General features: G+C 35.6%; 2 protein-coding genes across 2 annotated transcripts; one reads left to right on the forward strand and one right to left on the reverse strand.

Annotated features, from left to right (window-relative positions):
* Window positions 1–472: 472 nt before the first annotated feature.
* On the reverse strand, window positions 473–4,070 carry LOC120353205 (target of rapamycin complex subunit lst8-like). Its single transcript, XM_039436025.1, has 2 exons — window positions 3,914–4,070; window positions 473–675 (listed from the first exon to the last, which is right to left on the reverse strand). The coding sequence occupies exons 1-2, from the start codon at window positions 4,068–4,070 to the stop codon at window positions 473–475; spliced, it is 360 nt and encodes a 119-aa protein (XP_039291959.1).
* Window positions 4,071–7,889: 3,819 nt separating this feature from the next.
* On the forward strand, window positions 7,890–17,947 carry LOC111050570 (phosphatidylinositol-glycan biosynthesis class X protein). Its single transcript, XM_039436873.1, has 5 exons — window positions 7,890–8,295; window positions 11,630–11,771; window positions 12,954–13,093; window positions 15,275–15,446; window positions 17,146–17,947. Exons 1-5 carry the CDS (start codon window positions 8,168–8,170, stop codon window positions 17,284–17,286), a joined length of 723 nt encoding a protein of 240 aa, XP_039292807.1. The 5' UTR covers window positions 7,890–8,167; the 3' UTR covers window positions 17,287–17,947.
* The last annotated feature ends 4,679 nt before the right edge of the window (window positions 17,948–22,626 follow it).

Consider the following 22,626-nt stretch of genomic DNA (forward strand, 5'->3'; position numbering starts at 1 on the left):
TGTGGAGAAGCCAGTCTATTGCTGTATTTCCATAAGGTCTATAGTTTCAGGTACTTGTGGATGAGAATACTGCGTAAGGTCTACTGTTCACAGATCTACTAGTAGTCCACTGAAAAGCTGATTTATGATGAATAATTCTATAGTCTGATTTTTACTCCGATATTGGCGTATGAAGGAGGCTCCTTTTTCCTTTTAATATTATCCTTGAAATGCGAAATTTTCAAAAACCTTGTATATACGTCGACGCGCAATTTAAAAAGAAGCATACCGTACCTGTCAAATTTCATGAAATGTATTACCGCGTTTCGCCGTAAATGCGCAACATATAAACATTCAAACATTTAAACATTAAGAGAAATGCCAAACCGTCGACTTGAATCTTAGACTTCACTTCGCTCGGTCTATTAATCATTCATTATTTTCCTATTAGAACGAAAGATGAGGATTGAAGATTTTCAATCTTTAAATGTGATTAGTTAGTACAGACCAGCTGTTCGTTGTGATCAGTCTTGAGGTCCCACACGTGTATGATTCCACTCTGGTCGCCGACAATGACCTCCGCCTGGTTGGGGTGCAGACAGACGCAGTTGACAGGCGCGCTCACCTGGAACAGACGCTGACATTGCAGATTACGAGAGCGCAGGTCCCAGATGCGAGCGCTACAGTCCTCGCCGCCTGCAAACAGTCATCAACACATATCAACAGTAGAAAATATCGATATATCGGAACCAAAATATCGACATTTCCGATATATCGAAGCTTTAATACAGTTACATCATTGGTTCTCAATCTTTTCACTTCGCGCCCTCCTGCATAATTCAGCTGTAAGCCGGGGCCCCCTACATGTATAAGCGTATAACAACAAATTCTATACAAACAATTATAAATTTATAATTTATGGTTGTTACTTTTGTTTCTCATAGCAATTAACAAACAATAAAAAGAGCTTCAGTGTGAAGGATGAGCTCTGATTACGCTACTCTAATTTCCTGGGTCCAGAAGAAAATCCAGTTTCACACGAATAAGTTGTCGCAAATGAAGTCAATATTTTCAATGCCTTTTCACTCAAAAATGGGTGTTCCTTGTGCACACCAATCCATAAGGATGTGAGAGAATATTCTTCAAACTTCATTTTAAGCGCATAGTCACCTTGGAGATCAATGAGGTTTTCTTTTTCTAAATGTTGAGGGAGCACTCATTGATTGAGAATTTGAATGGGTTTTGAATCCATGCCAATCCATTCAAGTTCTCATTAAAATATTTTCAAGTAGAATTTTAAAAGGAGAAAGATTGCTTATTGCTTATAGTAATTATTTTAGAAGTAAATTTAAATAATTTACTTCTAAAATAATTACTTTAAGCAATCTTTCTACCAAACCTTGCGCCCCCCCCTGAACATTCACCGCTCCCCCATGGGGGTCGCGCCCCACACTTTGAGAACCACTGAGTTACATAATAATTATTTTATTGATCAAAGCAGAGATATTAAGGGGCGTTTGCATGATTCAAGTTTCCTTAAATTCAAGTTTTGTGTAAAATGTTTTTGTTCAAAGCCTCTCGCTGATGACAAAACAAGCATAATGAGCTTTTGTGTACACACATGTCCTGTCGTTAGTGGCCAGGGCAGCTATAGGGTAACCGTCCATTGGAACCGTATTCAACCGATCCGTTCGGCCGAATCTGCCGGCCGTCAATTCGGCCGAATATGGTCGTCCATTTGAACCGTTTACTTCAGTTTAGATGCCAATTATTGAATTAACTACTATCATAGCCACCAAAATTTCTCATAAACAATGGTTATATTGAGATTCTGAAAATTTAATAAACAAATATCCACTAAATTAGTTATTCATTACAATAATCTTACCTTCCGATCGTATTTGTCAAGCAATCTTTGTCCACAGATTCCTTTGAAAATCGCGACGATGATATATCTTCTGTCTCGCATATCCCACAATGGAACATGCTCTTGAACCAAACTTATCAACTTTTCATTGTCCATAGTTGAAAATTTATAAGACAGAACAAGTTCAAAAAACAAAAAAAGACAAGACTGTGAAACAATTTTGAGGTTAGGATGATGTTGTCTTAGCTCGACTTCGTCCGGATCTTAGACACGGCCCATTGTATATTCATACTGATAGTCGATGAAGCCAACATCTACTGTCATATCTCCAAATCGTGACGTCAGCATCAGATGGAAAACTTTTCTGTAGAGTTTGTTTACATTGTTTTCCATAGCAGATTGTGTCTATTCCAGCGGGAGTTTACCATTTTAATGAATAATAATTTACATCCTTCTGAAATAGACACAATCTGAAAGTTTTCTATCCGATGATGACGTCACGATTTGGCGATATGGCAGTAGTTGTTGCCTTCAGAGGCTAGACTTCCCAGCGTGTCTATTCTATAACTGGTCTAAGGTCCGGAAAGAGCCGGAAAATCCCATTCAATTCGGATCGAAAACTTGATTAGCCGGAGACGGCCGTGCAAGGACGTATGAACCTGTTGCAATGGACGAGCATCTATAGTTTTCTTTGTTGGGGGATCGTTCGGACGAGATCGGTTCCAATGGACGGCCCACCTTAGGCGGATTAACATGCTATAGTGAGGTCCACGTTATAATGACAGTATTTGATCAACTTTGGTTTTGCTATCCTTGTCTATCATTCGACAAAGCCGGTGGTACTATCCTTTTCTAGATCCACAACGATGCCAAGTATGTTTTTGACAGTGTAGAAATATAATTAAATTATGCAGAGAATCGGCATCGCTATTTTTCTAACTTTATTCACTGTCATTATAACGTGGACTTTACTATAGTTTCACTTCTCATCAACTGATGACATGCTTATTAGGCCTATATCTATTTGAACAGAAACAGTAAGATACAGATATAATAAGCACACCATCAGCTGATTAAAAATGAAATGCGCGTGTTCGTGGCGCATAAGTCTGTACGCGTCTTACGGCGAACGCATTCAGCAACAGGCAGACGTATGCAGACGGATAAAAATCAAACTTGAGCAGATATATTCGGAGACAGACGGATATCTGTGTGAGTTCGAACATTCGGGGAGGAATTTTTCTTCCATCTGTCCGCATACGTTCGTCTGTTAATGTGTGAGTTTGCCTTTAATAAATTGATAGGGTTTTTTAGGTCTACTGGTTATTAAACAACAATAAAAAATTATCAAAAGTAACCTTCATTTAATTGCAACTCTACTGGTTCAAACTCTTCAAGAGCCATTTCAGAGTGTAAACTTACATATATAAAGTATGAACTTCCACTTGAAAATGGATCTTCAAGAGTTGCAGCTAGTAGTATTTCAATAAATTAAGGTTGTGCATTCAATAATTTTTTAAATTTTTTTTTTCTTTTTCTAATCTATTGGACAGGTTCTTAGGACATAATCTAGGCAATTGAAATATTTTTATCAGCTTCGGTTAGCTAACAATAGGGCTTCAAAAATCACTTTTTTGAGGCAGATGGTACACATACCCTACAAAACTACTGGTCAGAAAAATATGCAAGTCTCCTCTTCAATACAGCAAAAATTACGTCAACTTTTTTTTGATAATCTGAAAAAAATTAAATTTTTATGCATTTTAAACACCTTTTTCACATTCAATGTTCGTTCTATAGACTTCAAATTCATAGCAACTTGTAGCGCTGTTCTTGATGAATAAAGTTGATGCTCAAACTTCTTTCATAGACACAATAGTAGACACGCTGGTAGGCCTACCTTTAAAGCACGGTTTTACGCCTGCTATGCTCGGGCAGCAAGTGAATAGTACAGCTGGAGCGATCTAGCGGAATTAGTTTGTCCCTAGAGCTAAGCGCTCGACGTTAAAGGGTAATTTTGATAGTTTCTAATTGTTTACTAGGTAAATATCTTTTTGCTCTTCCCACCTGTGAACATCCACTTGCCGTCCTCCTGGAACCCAACAGAGGTGATATTCTTCAATATGCTTTCATAGTTGATAATGGCGGTCGGATTGTTAGAGTTGAGATCATACATGCGAATGTGTTGGTGTCCGGCTGCTGCCAATAACTGCTTATCAGGCATTATTTCGAGCGCGTTCACTTGCTGAAAAGAATTTGGTTAAGGAACTTATTTACGTCAGAGTTGGATTGTGGCGAATAAAGAGTTTGAAGGGAATTAGATCATCGTAATTAATTTTAATGACCAACAGCTACATAAAATATAGTTGTTAGGCCCACGTTATATTGGATTATTATTATTTAGCGTGTGGCAGATACACAACAAATATATAGCTCATGAGTCTCAAATGCCTAGATATACACTGTATATCTATAATAATGTTATATTGGATGACAATATCTGATTAAACATTGATGTTGCTATACTTATCTATCATTCAACAAAGCAGATAGCTCCATCCTTTTCTATCTCTCCAACGTTGCCAGATTGGTGTTTAACAATGTAGAACTGTAATTAACAAAATATTCAATATCAATTGAGAAAAACACCAAGATAATGATTGATCTCTAGATAATATTTATTTTTTCAAACATGCATATTATAATATGTAGTTCCAAATGGTGACGAATGTTGTCAGTGTGTTTTCCATTCTATCATAGAGAAAACTATTTTTCATTTTTGTTCATCAATGTTTGATAATCCGCTTTTTTTGCTTGGATAAATGAACAGGAAAGGAATTTGAAAAATCAATTATAATAATATAATAATAATGAGGGTGAAGCCCACATAAGCTCTTAGGCTTGTGCATGGGTAATGAGTGAGATGGATGATGATGATGAATCTGATCATTTAAACTATATTGGGAACTGTCCTTAATTACTCTTGTTATTTCTAACCTTCTTATTTCTTTAACAAGAGTAATCAAGGAAAATTCCCAGTATAGTTTAAATGACCAGATTCATTTCAACCAATACAACACTACGAATTTACAGATGGAATTAAATAGAGAATGCATTTACTCAAATGCTAATTAATATATAATTATTATTGAACGAAAATCCTAAATAAATGCTGCAAATCACCCCGAAGACCTCTGCTACTGCAGACATTGACAACAGGGCTAACAGCTAGATGGAAATTCGATGAGAACTACTATCCAAAAATTAGTTGCCAGCCCGGGAATCGAACCCGGTACCTCCCAATTGCTAGTCTGGAATGCTTGCCCTTACACCAAACTGACAATCTCTGGATAGCAGCGCTCATTTTTTTATACGAAGCCATAGCGGCCAACTAGTTACAGATGGAATTAAATAGAGAATGCATTTATTCAAATGCTAATTAATATATAATTATTATTGAACGAAAATCCTAAATAAATGCTGCAAATAACTACGAATTTAGTTTTATCATAACATTGTAAGCATACATTAGTCAATAGTTTTGCTATTTACACTTAGTTTTATTAACACTTGTTTTCTTGGTTCTTATCTTGTACTGAAAGTAAATTTTGTTATCATGGCGAGTCTGTTGCTTAAGCCGCCATTTTGTCACATCGTTGAGTGGGAGGAGACTGTCTAGCTGGGCCAATGACAGGCGTTCATGCCCTTGACCAATAGCAGTACTCTCCTACTAGTGTAAATTCTGCTGCTCTTGTATTTAGTTTTAGTTTATCAGAGATTGACAATGGTGTTACAACCGAAACCGGTCTTTCTAAGTATCAATTTGAAGAATGACTGAATGACAATTTCTTAGTATTTTTATTTAATATGAATAATTACCACAATATCAACTTCTCAACTACACAGAAAGTGTATTACATGAGTTTAAAGATAAAATTTTGCAAAAAAGGATACAGAGTCGGCATGCTGCATTGTCCTCTGACAGATTCCAGAATGAGCTTGCCATAGTTTTATTGTATAATCATATCCTCCAGTAGCAAAAATGACCTGATCATTAGTTGTTGTTCCAACCCCTTCCACCATGATGGAATTGAATGGTTCTCTTCAAAGCAGTTAAATTTCAGCTATCAATAATTTATTCAGCCTCACGTCTCATCTGAAAATTAAAAAAGATCGAGTTAATTTGTAATACGGCATCCACATGTTGCTCCAATAACGACCAATGACAGTGCGTGGATGGGAGGTTTGCCAACGCTGGCCTTCATTTGCCCAAGTTGGGTTACCAGACTGGGCCAACATGTTGACTAAATAAGGGCACAGTATACATACAGTATGGAAACTTGGCTATAGTAAGGTCCACGTTATAATGACAGTATTTGATCAATTTTGGTTTTGCTTTCCTTGTCTATCATTCGACAAAGCCGGTGGTACTATCCTTTTCCAGGTCCACAAAGATGCCAAGTATGTTTTTGACAGTGTAGAAATATAATTAATTAATGCAGAGAATCGGCATCGCTATTCTTTTATCTTTATCCACTGCCATTATAACGTGGACCGCACTATAGTACCCTGGCGCAAAAATACGCCATCTTGTTAGGAAGTTCCGCATTGTAATAGTATTGATGGGAGGTTCGGATCACTTTACTGATCCGGATCAATTGATTTTGTTCACTGCCGCGAGCCAATCAGAAGACCAGGATTGGAACTTCCTAAGGTCAAGTGACGTGTCTAGTATTTGTGCCATGTAATAAGCATTGGTTAGATAGGCGTTTGATTGACAGTTTCCACTCTGTACCTATTCTGTGATAAGGGGTCGCCTTTACAAATATATGCACAGTATGAGGAGGCTATCAACCCCTCAATACACATTATAGATGACTTTGTAAATTAAACCAAATATTTGATTTAGAACTGTTGCATGTTGAGTTGGCCGTTTAAAATTTATCAGGGCTGATTCATTTTTTAAACTGAGCTACATAATTTTTTTTATTTACGTATCCACCACAGAGGTGACAGATAGACTAATTTTTAATGCGTTATTTTTAGATAAGTCTACCTTATTTAATTTTAGGTATATATAGAGATCGTTTCATAACCTGGGTTTCATTGGGTGAAACCTCCCTACGACACAGATGTAAATGATACCAATCATTGATACATTTTTCATGTTTCTATGTATGCTGAGCAAAAGATTTTTCATCACCTCATATAGTTAGGTTACTTACGCCCGGTTTCTTGGACTCTTATTAAATCTGATGAACCATTAAACCTATTAATTTATTATAGATTTAATGCTTTATTAACTTATGTTTGATAAGTGTTATGGAGACCGGACCTTAGGTGATTACTTGAGTCTAAAACACAACTTTTACTCCACTGAGTGAGAGCTTTTAAGCTTAGTTAGGCCTTCATGTTATTAGGCCTACCGGTATCTTGTACTATAATTCAGGGGTAACTAATTACAAATTAAGAGTTGTTCAAGTTAAGTCACCTGTAGCAGTTACAAGTATTTTATGCTACAGCAATGGATTAGTCTGCACATAAGTTAAATGGATGAAACTAACAATCATAATTGCGAAAAATAGTTGGTTCAATCATTGAAATTTTTAGCACACGTTCAAAAAGAATGTACAGTAGGCTATTTCTCTATAACAGAAAGAGAGTATGATCTATTTATATTAATTAATCTATATCATAATAGTAAACCCATTCAGTTTGAAATTTTGTTAATAAATTGAAATACAGTATCGTTGAGTCCTCAAATACTTACAATAACATAGCACATAAACAAATAAGAAATTGGTAGTAAAATGTGAATCTCTCTATGCGGAGTTATAAATTTGGATTAAAACAACTTTTAAAAACTCTAACAAGTTGAATAATGAAATAAAATTGACCTTTTTTGCTCAAGTCCAAACATAAATTTTTACATAACCTATTTTGCTGAGAATGTGTTTAGCAGTTGATTGATGTTGATACAAGAAAAGTCGATATGTAAATTCAATAGCTGACATTTCGAGAATAACGTACATCGATATCAGCATATCGATGCTCAACACTGCAGCTGTTATTTTTGATGCATTGTGGTGTCTGCTGTAACTATCATGTTTGAAAGAAAATTAATCTAAATAATGATTTTTCAAGGAAAATGATGATTTTTTCATCTTACTAAGTGTTTATTCTTCTGTGAAGTCTATATTTTTTTGATATTTCAAGTGTTGTGTTCGAATTGAAGTAAATAATTCTATTTTGAGGTTATGTTATTTATTTCTGCAGGAAGTTGTAGTTTATTAAATTAAAAGATTTTTAAATGAATTTATTATGAAACATCATGGAACTTCACTACTCTCTTTGCTTATTTCACTCTCCATCTATAGATTGTCTAATGGATTTGAATGTGACTTTCATGCCACCATGATTCGATCGGTTGAAAAGGAAGGATTTCACAAGTAAGTACAGGAAATCATCTAAAACTCTATGTTTTTATTATTAAGTACCTTTCCTAGTAAAATCAAAAAGATGTAGACTTGCATTACATTACAAGCCGCTATTGGATTGTTAGATAAGACCTATAAGTACCCGAGTGTAAAGCTAGCTGAGTTACCAGTAAGTAAATTTAATACCATTGGTTGCCGGGCTGGTGACTTATAGGTAAGACATAAGCCGGCCGCAATTTGGTTTCCCGCTTTACAACTCAAGTCCAAGGGCAGTGGCTTAATGAGGAGGAAGGTAGAGAGTTCAAGCAAAAATGACTAATGCCCTACAAATTACTCACTTGGTGTCTCTCTGGTGGCCAAATGTAATTAAGTCCTAAAATATCACAATTTACATATCTTTAGAATTTGTGCTTTCAACATTCAATATCAAATAAAATTCCAAATAAAGTACCTGTTGTTTGGTTATGAAAATTAAGATAAATAAATAATATCGAGTGACCTGGCTGGCTCAGGTCTGGAGTCAGAGTTTTCAGGTCGCAACTGATGTTCTGATGCCCTAATTTCAGTGCCTCTGACATAAGCCAACTCAAGATAAAATTTCTGCTTATCATTTACATATTAACTTATAACATTTTCCTTGTCAAGTATTAATGAGGCTACTTTTTGTATGTATCATATTTGAGAACCTGCAGCATAGTGACCAATCAGTTTAATAAATCACGATGAATTAAATTGAGATTTATTGGAGAATCGGAGGATGTATAATTCTTTCATCGCTTGTAAACAATTTATTTGTGTTGTGTTTCATTATCATATCACTAGTAGTTCTGTAAACAGTAGACCTCACGCAGTATTCTCATCCACAAGTAGCTGATTAACCCTTTCTATCCCAATTTATGAAAAAACAAGATGAAAAAATTATTCTGGTGTTTTTATGTTTCAAAACACTCTTAAAAATGAGAAAATAATTTTCCCCAAATTTTTCTCACCCTCCAGGGGCCCCTAGGGGTTTGTTGTTTTAAAACAACATTGGGACATTTGGGTCATTTCAAATACGTATAGTAAAAAATTTTGGTTTTGCATTAGAAAAATCAATGGTACTTTCATCATGCTTTATTCAAGGAAAGGTGAATGATTTTATTATGGAATCATTCCCAATCAATAATTTTTATTTGATTTCAACATTATAACAATGAAAGTCATATAATAAAATTCTCAAGAGTAGTAAAATGGATTCTCAAAAATGTGATACACAGAACCAGATTTTGGTGACTAACTTATTTATTATATTCATAACTGATAGGCCTACATATTTACATAATATAAAAACGTGAAATTGAAACTGAAAATAATTTCTAAATATAATAATTTCCTACTTTTTTAAAACTATATTTTGGTTACTAACTTATTTATTATGTTCATATCTAACTGATACATACTTACATAATATGAAACAAACTAAAAACTGGAAATTCGGGTTTATCATATTTACTACTTTACTACATCTACTACTCTATCATATTTACTATTTTTGTAGAACAAGTAGTTCCTTGTAGCCTATTGGATTTTTTTATTTTATCTATGGTAATCATTGAAGCACATTCTGTTTGGGACTAAGCAAAGACGTACTCCACATTTTGTGCAATACACCTTGGTGTACCCAGTCTTACACAGCTTCCTTGTTTTGCAAAATACCCATGTTCGTGCCCAATATTTCTTCCAGTGTCTGGAGAAAAAGGGAATTATGAAGCTAGGTTACACTATGTAGCAGAGCTACATGTAGCTCAGCTATAAAGCTCTGCTACAAGTTCAAAGAGTGACTTTGGAGATATGCTATATAGCAGTTGAGCCTATTTTCTCAGCTATATAGCAGAAAATGAGCTATCCAAAATTTACAAAATTATCCAATATCTTCTCTCTCTTCTCTGTGCTGAAAGCATCACAGTAGCTTCGCCGAAAGCAGTGGCTGCTGCAAGAACTATGTACATTCTTCTTTGGCATCTGGTTGGGATAACTAAGCAGTGAATAGTGGTTTATTCCAAACTATATGTAGCTCTGCTACATGAAATTTGCATAGATCTCCTTATAGCAGAGCTATATGTAGCTCAAATTTCATATAGCTCCCCAGCTACATATAGTGTACACTACTATAATGTAATGTATAATGTACTATAGTGTACAACTATATATAGTGTAAACGTAGCTTTAGGCTATTTGCTTTCATACCAATGAGTCCTGTAATACAGGACTGCTGACTCAGGTAATGATTTGGATTGCACAGGTAAAACAGACTTTTGAAAATAAATTGGAGAGAATCTTACCTGTACATTCTCTTGTAGAGGATCAGCAATAATATTACTGTCCGGTATCTTGATTTCTAAAAAACTATTCAACTCATCTTCAGGAAGATTCATGAGTTTGTCTAAATCTTCATTATCCAAGATTTTGTACATTATAACAAAAAACAATCATCCACAATAAATCAATAAACAATAACTCCACGAACGCGTTTGAAAAGTTGAAAACTGACTGAGAGAAACACAATAACATAACCTCAAAGTCTCCTCACATGTGACTCCTCTAACGGCCCAATGTTGTTCTAAAACAACAGACATAAAATTTTGAATATAAATGATATTTTTGTTCAAGTTTCTATTCCTATGACTGATATTTCATCATGAAATAATAAACAATTATATGGATATTTTTTATTCTTATTTCAGTTCTTGAGAATTTTATAAAAAATTATCAAAACCGAAGAAAATTGTCACATTGAAGTGTTGGTACAATTCGATATGACAGCTGCTTTTTCAGAAATTAGACTGCATTTGAGTGCTCTCTAGTGGTATAATACTAAACTAGACTAATGTAGCTTTCAAACAAGGCCAGTAGATGGCAGATTCATTCAATCACTCATCCAATAGACATCATAGAAAGTCATGTTGTTCAGGAACAACAGTGGGATAGAAAGGGTTAAAACTTTAGACCATATGGAAATACAGCAATTATAGACTAGCTTCTCTACACATCTGTGTAATCACTTGTCAGCTGATTTATGATAAATAAATTCTATAGTCTGATTTTTACTCTAATATTGGCGTATGAAGGAGGCTCCTTTTTCCTTTTATATTATCCTTGAAATGCAAAATTTCCAAAAACCTTGTATATACGTCGACGTGCAATTAAAAAAGGAACATACCTGTCAAATCTCATAGAAATCTATTACCGCGTTTCGCCGTAAATGCGCAACATATAAACATTTAAACATTAAGAGAAATGCCAAACCGTCGACTTGAATCTTAGACCTCACTTCGCTCGGTCAATAATAATCTCTCTTTATTTACAGGGAACTCAGATCTCTCGTGGAAATTGTAACGACAAAGTCAACTGAAAAGCTTCGTGATTGCCAAGTAGCTATTGAAGAAAACTTGCCTAGCAGTTTCTATGTTGATCCTGATCAACTCAACAATCTCGGAGCCTATGGAAAGGTAATGAGTTGGCTGAAAATGTCAATTTTATCTCCAAAGTGTAATTTTATATATACACAAAACAAAATATGTCTGTGAAAACTGTTCCATTTGATTAGGCCTACATGGAATTTTGACATTGACATTCGTGACAATATCCTTCTGGCAAGAAATCGGTGTATGTGTGAAAACATTTATTCTTTCTGTTGTAAATATTTTCACTAAAAAGGTGTTCAGCATAGTTGATAACGCCCCTTGTGGGTTTGGGGGAGCTTTGAGTCGATCATCGTACTCAAGAATGTGTTGAAAACCAGAATTCACCCACAGCATCCATGCTTGTCGTAGGAGGCGACTAACATGGACCTCAAGGCAACTCCAGAAGTTGCCTTGCCTTCAAACCCACTGGATCTGCCCCATCAGGGCAGTTTTGGAGGGGCAAAAAGAAAAACCCAAGAGACCAGAGATGGGTGAAACTCCAGGCACAAATGTGGGTCAAGAGGCTGAGTCGAGGGTGGCCGGACGCCGGGTGCCCTAGAGGCAGTTTGGCGTCCCCTCTCTCAGCGGAAGGACCTACAAAAAGGACAGGAGTGGAACTCAAGTAGGTCACGAGTTTGTGGGTGGAGAGGCCAAAACTCACCACTGCTCAAAGAAGGGCGGCCATTTAGGCAAAACTTCTTGGGAGAGGTGAGGCTTTTTACCCTGCAGAGTTTCAGAGGGGCAAAAAGAAAAACCCAAGAGACCAGAGATGGATGAAAAACTAAGCACAAATGTGAGTCAAGGGTGGCCGGGCGCCCTAGAGGCAACTTGGCCGCCTCTTCCTCAGCGGAAGGACCTACAAAGAAGGCCAGGACTGGAACTCATGTAGGTCACGAGGACTAATCAGTCTGAAGAGACTGCCAAGCATATCACACTGGATTGCGGCAAGGATTGCAACCAGATGATGAATGGAATGTTAGTATAGGGAAAAACTCCTGGTTCTTGTAAAGGACATAGGTATTGGTTTGCCTAACTAACATACTACTTGGGAACACAATAAGCTTCGGTTGACGTGTGGGGTTCTTTGAACCTTTGGATCCTTGAATCCGGCCCTTCAAAAACAATAAACAATAGTTGATAACATTTTTTAGGACTTCTTTTAATAACAATAACATAATTGGACTTTCATTTAATAACTATAATGTAGGTGTACTGTTATTATTTCAGGTAGTGGCCTGCGCAAATGAGACCGTGGACGTTGAGAAGCCCCAGTTTACATCTCCACCTCTCAAGGTGTATGTCTACTCGTCACTGAACACCACAGGGAATCTGCTGGTCGCTAACCTCGTTCTTCCCATCCATTTGAGGTAAATTGGACAGTTACCATCCACACAACAGATATACAGAAGCCTTCTCATCTCTAGATTATTGATTGATTGAGTACTTTATTTATGTAGATTACAATATATACTGGCTCTATACACTTATATACAATAGCTTACAATAAGCAAAATTATAGATGAATTTAAATAATATAGACTAAGAAAATAATTATTGAACTGCATATATGAAAAAAACAATTGGTAATAGCTATAGATAATATTGTTGTGCATCTACATAAATTGGCAGAGCTTTGGACATATCAATGTCCATTCTTCGGAAAGAATATTAAAAATATCCTTCCCACTAACTCTCTACCGAAAGAGAGTTAGATTAGGGAGAGAAACAGTTTTGAGTTTATTAAAAAGATCCGCAAGAGCCAATCAGAGAAGGGGTTTCTGTGAAAAAGGCTTCTCTGATTGGTTCTCGTTTTATTTAATCGAGACTAAAAGTTAACAGTCTTTACAGTCTACAGATGGAAATTACTGAGATATTACAATATCTTAGTAATTTAAGAGAATGGTATGGCTGCAACTCAAGGGAACTATTCAAGGCTGCAATCTATAAAGTGAAAATTGCCGTGATGATTTCCAACCTCCGATAGGAGAAGGAACCAGAAGAAGAAGAAGTAATTTCCATCTAATTACAGCATTTGATTTGGATTTCCGTTCAATAATAATAATAAATTAATTAGTATTTGAATAATTGCAATATATCAGTAATTTCCATCTGTAGACTGTCTGGCCGCTGTGGCTTCGAAAAAAATGAGCGCTGCTATCCAGAGATTGTCAGTTTGGTGTAAGGGTAAGCATTCCTGACCGGCAATTAGGAGGTACTGGGTTCGATTCCAGGCTGACAAATAATTTTTGAATAGTAACGCTCATCTAATTTCCATGTAGCTGTTTACCCTGTTGTCAATATTTGCAGTAGCAGAAGTCTTCTGGGTGAATTACAGCATTTAATTTGGTTTTTCGTTTAATAATAATAATACGATAGCACGTCCAGAAAGTAAGTTCCGTTTCAATTTATATCCGGTGCAGCGCTGCGATCGCAGTTCCGCACATGCGCGGTAGACGCTCTGTATCAAGGAGAAGAAACGTGCGCTATTTGGAGATCGCTGTCAGCCACTTACGTTTTGTTGTGCTTGATTACAATGTCGGTGTTGATTGAAAATCCCGCCGCTTGTGAAATCAGGTCTGTGATTCGTTTTCTGAATGCAAGGAAAGTGAACCCAAGTGAAATTTATCGGCAAATTTGCGATGTTTATGGACAAAGTGCATTGAGTGATTCAATGGTGAGAAGATGGGTCCGTCAGTTCAATGACGTAGTGATGTGCACGATGAAGATCGAAGTGAGCGTCCATCTTTGGTTACAGAAGAACTGGTTCACGCGATTGATGACAAGATCCATGAAAACCGAAGGTTTACAATTAGTGCTCTCGCTATGGAATTTCCCCAAATTTTACAATCACTAATGCAGGAAATTGTTACCGGAAAACTGAAATTTCGACAAGCTGGAAACGACGAGCTGAAAGAAACTGTTTCCAACTGATTGAAGACACAGGCGGCAAATTTCTATGAAGAAGGCATACAAAAACTTGTGCCACGCTATGACAAATGTCTGCAAAATTTCGGTAGTTATGTGGAAAAGTAGTTTAAGAGTTGTAGAATTTTGTGCAATAAATAACTTTTCTGTATCTGTACACAATTTAATTTTATTACCAAACGGAACTTACTTTCTGGACCTACCACGTAATTTGCAACAGTCTTTTGTGTAACTGGGTGTGTTTTGAAAGTTTTTACGTTGAAACACAGTGTCTAGACTTCAACAAACTTTTATTTTGTCTGCTTTCAAATTTGACTGCTAGTCGTTCTACTTAATAACAAGAAAGTGATTAAATAGTAAGCAGTTTGTGAGGGAAAACAACATTGAAGACCTCTATTTTGTTATTACTTAACGAGAATCCAAATTAAATGCTGTAATCCACCCCGAAGACTTCTGCTACTGCAAATATTGACAACAGGGTAAACAGCTAGATGGAATAATTGCAATTTTTCAGTAATTTCCAACTCAATTTTGTTTTGATTCTGAATTGTTCAAGATCATCGTATATTATTCTCTGTTGAATTATGTTATGTTTTGTGATAAATAAAATTGATTATTATCAGGTACCACAAACCGAGGGCCGGTGGAGGCTACGAAGTGGTGAAAATATCGAAGCCCCGCCTCTTCTTACGGTGTCCCAGAAGGCTGGACTGTCCCAAGCAAGGCACCATGGTGTTTCCCTGCTATCGGTGCAGTCTGAACAAGTGTTCATGGCTTGAGTTCTCCTTCAAAACGGTAAATTTATTTATTTAGCTCAAATTTATTTATACATACATTCATAGATACAATATCGTCCTTAACTCATTATTAATGAAGTTAAGGGGCGTTTACATTAGTCAAGTTTCCTTGAATTTGAGTTTACTTGACGTTTGTGTAGAATGAATATATTTTGCAAACTTGAAGCATAAAGGAAATAACATAGGAAAATATATGAATGAAGTTGAGGGGCGTTTACATTAGTCAAGTTTTCTTGAATTCAATTTTTCTTTACATTTGTGTGGAATGAATGTATTCTGCAAACTTGAAGCATAAAGGAAATAACATAGGAAAATATATGAATGAAGTTAAGGGGCGTTTACATTAGTCAAGTTTCCTTGAATTCAAGTTTTCTTGACATTTGTGTGGAATGAATGTATTCTGCAAACTTGAAGCATAAAGGAAATAACATAGGAAAATATATGAATGAAGTTAAGGGGCGTTTACATTAGTCAAGTTTTCTTGACGTTTGTGTAGAATGAATGTATTTTGCAAACTTGAAGCACAAAGGAAAGAATAAAGGATTGAAGTCAAGTTTACAAGAACAGAAACTTGAGTCCACTACATTAATGTAGACCCTTCTTTAAGTTTTGTTGATTCAAGTAGATGTTGAACAAGTTCCACTTTTAGATTAAACTTGAATCGTGAATCAATATAGCATGTTCTGATGTTATTGACCGAGCGAAGTGAGGTCTAAGATTCAAGTCGACGGTTTGGTATTTCTCTTAATGTTTAAATGTTTATATGTTTTTATGTTGCGCATTTACTGCGAAACGCGGTAAAAGATTTTCATGAAATTTGACAGGTATGTTCCTTTTTAAATTGCGCGTCGACGTATATACAAGGTTTTTGGAAATTTTGCATTTCAAGGATATATAAAAGGAAAAAGGAGCCTCCTTCATACGCCAATATTAGAGTAAAAATCAGACTATAGAATTATTCATCATAAATCAGCTGACAAGTGATTACACAGATGTGTGGAGAAGCCAGTCTATTGCTGTATTTCTATAAGATCTATAGTTTCAGTCAGGTACTTGTGGATGAGATTACTGCGTGAGGTCTACTGTTCACAGAACTACTAGTACTGTGTATTCCATAAGGTGCGTACAGCTACAGTTTTATGCGCCACGAACATATGCATCTCACTTTTCATCAGCTGATGTCATTCTTTTCAAATCTGTATCTGTACAGAAACAGTAAGATACATATAAGTTTATCAACCTATTCACTTATGCATGATTATGTGATTATGCATTATTGTGATTACTACAACATAACCTATTCACTTATTCACCTAAGCAGGCGCGTCACAGAGATTGCTTGCGGCCTGCGCAGTTGACTGCTCCGTTTCACTCTCTCTCCAGGTGAATGCATTGGGATTGCTGCTGCGTTGCTCGCCACTGCTCCTATTCGTGCTCTTTCCAGACGACCGTGAACCGAAACGAACGCTCTCACTCGCTCTCATTGTGAGCGCATAACGTGGGAACGTAACACAGTTTCTTGAAGTGTCACCCGGCAAACCAATTTATAAGACGTTGTCATGTCAAAATAGTATCCGTTGAGAAACAAAATATGTTTGTTATAATAGTTGAAAATTGAAAGTAGGCTACCAAATTATCACAAACATATTATCAACAATTATGTATCACAAACAATAACTATTTTTTTTCATTTTCAGAACATGGACCCCTTAAAAGTGACAGTGCCGGTCGGTGATTTGAACCATAAACTTATCATTCAACTTCTCACATTCCTAGTAACAATTGGAGGATCTATCTATATATTTTCAACTTTAGCCAGTAAAATACCTCATTTATAATGTTAATCATTGTTTTAACTCTAGTTTATTTTACAACAGGATAACAGGAGTTATTCAATTAAAATAATTGAAATAAGTGTACTGTAATGAATTTAGGTAATATTAAACTAAATAATATGAACTAAAGTTTTTCATACTGAATTGCTCGTCTGTATTTTATTGAACAAATGTTATTAAAGGAATATTGAACAAAAATAAATAGACTAGAGCATGTGTAGTGAAAAATTACAAAAAAACAAATTTGGAATTACTCATTGTAATAAATGAATAGCCTAAATGAACACAATATATTTCATAACTTTTAAAACCCGACTTGCAGTTATTTATTTGATGTAATAGACTTTGACCCGGTTGCACAAAAGCCTTTTTAATTTTAACCATTATTAAATTCGAATGTCACAAGAACCTATCAGAGAAGGCTTTTTCGACTAGAAGTTTCTCTAGGTGATTTAAAAGGTTGCATTAATTCACTGTTAAATTTAACTGACTTTTGTGCAACGGGCTTTAGAATTTTTGTATTTATTGATTACTTTAGCAATAAAAAAGTATTGACATTTCATTTTCAGGGGTTTCAATTCTTATTTCTGTGATTTTTACCAATATATTCCAATTAATTATTGACAATATTTATTGTACTGAATAAAGAAGTGTTTTATCCAAATTGTTTCGTTCCTTTGGTTCTTCATATTAGTTAAGTAGGTACATATAGAGAAACATAGCATGAGTAGATGTACCATGGTATAGGGCGTTTATGTCGCAACTTTTACTGTTATCTCAAGCCGATTACTGTTGATTATTGTCGAATTTTACTGTTTTGTTGGGGTGAGAGTGTATGAACGGCACAATATGAGAAACTAACAGTGTCACACAGCTTCACGGGAAAGAATTACATGAACTATCGGCTTGAGATAACAGTAAAAGTTGCGACATAAACGCCCTATACCATGGGATATCGTTTCTCTATGGTACTATCCTGATGTCCTGCTACCTACCTCTCCTCAGGGTTTGCAGAAACAATACTAAGTCACTTCATATATTATATTGCTTTTTCTTGAACTATATATTATGTTTTTAAACATCACACTTGATAATATCATCTTAGCAGAAAATGCAGTGTCCATAAAAATAAAATTAAATTTTATATACTTTTGGAACAATTGAACAGTTTATTATTCTCAGAGAATTAAGAATGAAAGTTTTTAATCAGAGCCAAAAGTTTTTGAACAGGTCACTCCCGTGTTATCGGATGGGCACGTTAAACTGTCGGTCCCGGCTGAAGTATGACAGTCGTGAGGCCCATTGACATATCCAGACGAGGTGGAACATCTGTCAGGAACTCCCCACCAATAAAAGCCATACAAATATTATTATTATTGTAGAATTAAGAAATACTGAGAACGGTATGCATAATGCAATCTACGATATTATGGTATCTTGACTTTTTCTTTAGGGCTACCTTTAATATAAATGAAAATATAAATATTCGAGTACCCTTTTGAATTATTTTGACTTGACATGTTTTGAATACTAATTTTCAAGTAAAAATAATAATAATATCGAGTGACCTGGCTGGCTCAGGTCTGGTGTCAGAGTTTTCAGGTCGCAGCTGATCAATTTCAGGGCCTCTGACATGACCTAACGACTGCTTTTTAGGCAGCCGGGACCGACGGCTTAACGTGTCCATCCGAAACACGGGAGTGAAAATGGCATTAGTAGCCGAAACATGTCGTGTCAAAATAATTCAAAAGGGTACTCAGATTTATATTTCATTTATACGTATTTGTCAGACAAATTAATATTCATTATCCACCCATTCGTTTATAATTCATAAAAAATCTGGTGTGGCGCACTCAAACAACTTTCCTTGCCGTTATGAAAATTGATCACCTGACGCTAGTGTACCCGCGCATCTCAAGTCTACTATTCAAAGATTTGAGCCAGCTGGTGACAGGGCAATAACGCTGGATACACACATGAGGTCTGCTATCTCTTCATAGTGAATGATTCAATAGAATCAACGATAATTGTTTATGATAATTGGCGGCTCTATGATTCAGAGGCCCAGGTTCAAATCCCGGCCCGGGCAAGATATTCATCTCGGGCCACTCCCGTGTTTCGGATGGACACGTTAACCGTCGGTCCCGGCTGCCTAAAAAGCAGTCGTTAGGTCATGTCAGAGGCCCTGAAATTGATCAGCTGCGACCTGAAAACTCTGACACCAGACCTGAGCCAGCCAGGTCACTCGATATTATTATTATTATTAACGATAATTTGCAATTGAATAATCACATTTTCTCGAATTTAAAGCTTATTTTCAAATTTAGGTGAAAATGTTACTGAACATTAATTGTAGAGATTTTCATGCTCAATCTACTCCACTTGATTTTTTTGTTTCAATTGTATCTGAAGCCTGATAATTGGGAATCTATCTGCATTGATGGGGCGGAACTCCTGAAATTTTTACAGATATGGGACTTGTGGCAGTTGATGAAGCTTATCGATGACTATTTTAAGTATGAATTTGATCAAAATCGTTGGAGCCGTTTCCGAGAAAATCACGAAAAACCCTGTTTTTGACAACATTTTCGCCATTTTAGCCGCCATCTTGAATTGCATTTGATCGAAATTGTTCGTTTCGGATCCTTATAGTGGACGGACCTTAAGTTCCAAATTTCAAGTCATTCCGTTAATAGAGAGTTGAGATATCATATACACAGACGCACATACACTCATACACACACACACACACACCCTATATATATATATATATAATATATATATATATATATAGACCAATACCCAAAAACCAGTTTTTTGGACTCAGGGGACCTTGAAACGTATAGAAATTTAGAATTGGGGTACCTTAATTTCAGATACAATTGAAACAAAAAAATCAAGTGGAGTAGATTGAGCATGAAAATCTCTACAATTAATGTTCAGTAACATTTTCACCTAAAATTGAAAATAGGCTTTAAATTCGAGAAAATGTGATTATTAAATTGCAAATTACTGTTGATTCTATTAAATCATTCACTATGAAGAGATAGCAGACCTCATGTGTGTATCCAGCGTTATTGCCCTGTCACCAGCTGGCTCAAATATTTGAATAGTAGACTTGAGATGCGCGGGAACACTAGCGTCAGTGATCAATTTTCATAACGGCAAGGAAAGTTGTGTGAGTGCGCCACACCAAATTTTTTCATAACAGCATTGAGGTTTGTATACTTATTTCATAAGCATAACAACAGCTTATAAGGTGAGGATGTGCACTGTATAGTGAGGCCCACGTTACAATGGCAGCGGGAAAAATAGGAGTACAGCGTTGCCGATTCTCTGCCTTGTTTAGATGATAGCTGATACCTTCTTCAATCATTCGATTGGTAGGCAGCTTTCCATTGTTTTCTGTCCAGAGCTGTACTTTTCAGTTGGATGTAGCTCTGGATCCCCAGATCTTGAAATCTAGGTAGATACCGGTATATCTGATGCAATATCAACTGTTCATTCTTGTTTAAAATGATCTATCATATTTTATTTGCCAAGAAAAAATATTTTCAATGATCAATTTTCATAATTGAGATTAATTATTTTGTTAATCACTAGGTGTGATTCTAATATGTGTAATCAAAAATATGCTTACTTATGTATTTTTCAAGCCCATAACTTTATTGATCAATACAATACAGTAGGAGTAGCCTTCATTATTGAAGAGAGAAAAAATAAGGTAACCTTGTGCTATTCCTCTCCCAAATTTAGATAAGGTTACACATAGTCCGAAATAGGTCTTGTAGTTGTTCACAAAATTTTCAGTCCTTAATAATGTACCAGTGATTTTGACTCAGAAATATAATCTACCAGGATCTGGTATATATCATCTCATTTTTGGACGATCTAGTCGGGGGTCCAGACGGATATGGCGAGCGAAGCGAGTTCATAATATTCACAAGAATCTCTCTCCAACACTCCAATTTTGGTAGATTATGCTCACAGAAATTAATCTACCATTTTATATTCTTTATTAATATATACAAAATACAATAATTGTTATTACTTTATAACTTGTACAGAATGACAATTCATTCTGGGACACATATTATATCTATTTTTATGACTTTAATCCTAAATAATTATTTTCACAAAGTAGATTTTTGAATTTAGATACTTCAAAACCAAAAATAGAACAGATATTTCGTTTTAAATTGAATGAAAAAGACTAAGAAATTGTCAAAAACCACAGATTTTTGACAATTTCTTATTCTTTTTTATTTAATCCTATTATATTAAGCGAGCAATTTCTGTATTAGTCATAGTAGGTTTATGATATAAAGATTCGATTGCACTAGGTCTCATCCTTGCGAAAACTCGCTGAACGACATTAAAAGGATAATATTCATCCTTGGCTGAAACAGCTGTGAATAGTAAAAAAGTGAGCATGTGAAAAATCAATATAGGCTATCGCATCCCCGAAATTCATAAGATGACGTATAGCCAGCTGTGAAATATAAACACGATCATTCTAGAGAATTGTGTTCTGTTTATCAATAATAATATTAATGAAAATAACGAGCGAAACTCGGTGCCCCGATATTATGTATAATTACCACAATATCAACTTCTCAACTACACAATAAGTGAAAAAAATCTGGTGTGGCGCACTCACACAACTTTCCTTGCCGTTATGAAAATTGATTACTGACGCTAGTGTTCCCGCGCATCTCAAGTCTGCTATTCAAATATTTGAGCCAGCTGGTGACAGGGCAATAACGCTGGAGACACACATGAGGTCTGCTATCTCTTCATAGTGAATGATTTAATAGAATCAACAATAATTTGCAATTGAATAATCACATTTTCTCGAATTTAAAGCTTATTTTCAATTTTAGGTGAAAATGTTACTGAACATTAATTATAGAGATTTCCATGCTCAATCTACTCCACAATTTTTTTTGTTTCAATTGTATCTGAAGCCTGATAATTGGGAATCTAAAATCAAACTTTGCATAGATGAGGCGGAGCTCCTGAAATTTTTACAGATATGGGACTTGTGGCAGTTGATAGAGCTTATCAATGACTATTTTAGGTATGAATTTGATCAAAATCGTTGGAGCCATTTTCGAGAAAAACGTGAAAAACCCTGTTCTCGACAACATTTTCGCCATTTTAGCCGCCATCTTGAATTGCATTTGATCAAAATTGTTCGTGTCGGATCCTTATAGTGTAAGGACCTTAAGCTCCAAATTTCAAGTCATTCCGTTAATTGGGAGATGAGATATCGTGTACACAGACGCACATACACTCATTCACACACACACACACTCACACACACACACACATACAGACCAA

This window comes from Nilaparvata lugens, chromosome 10 (assembly GCF_014356525.2).
Source record: "Nilaparvata lugens isolate BPH chromosome 10, ASM1435652v1, whole genome shotgun sequence".
Lineage (NCBI taxonomy): Eukaryota > Metazoa > Arthropoda > Insecta > Hemiptera > Delphacidae > Nilaparvata > Nilaparvata lugens.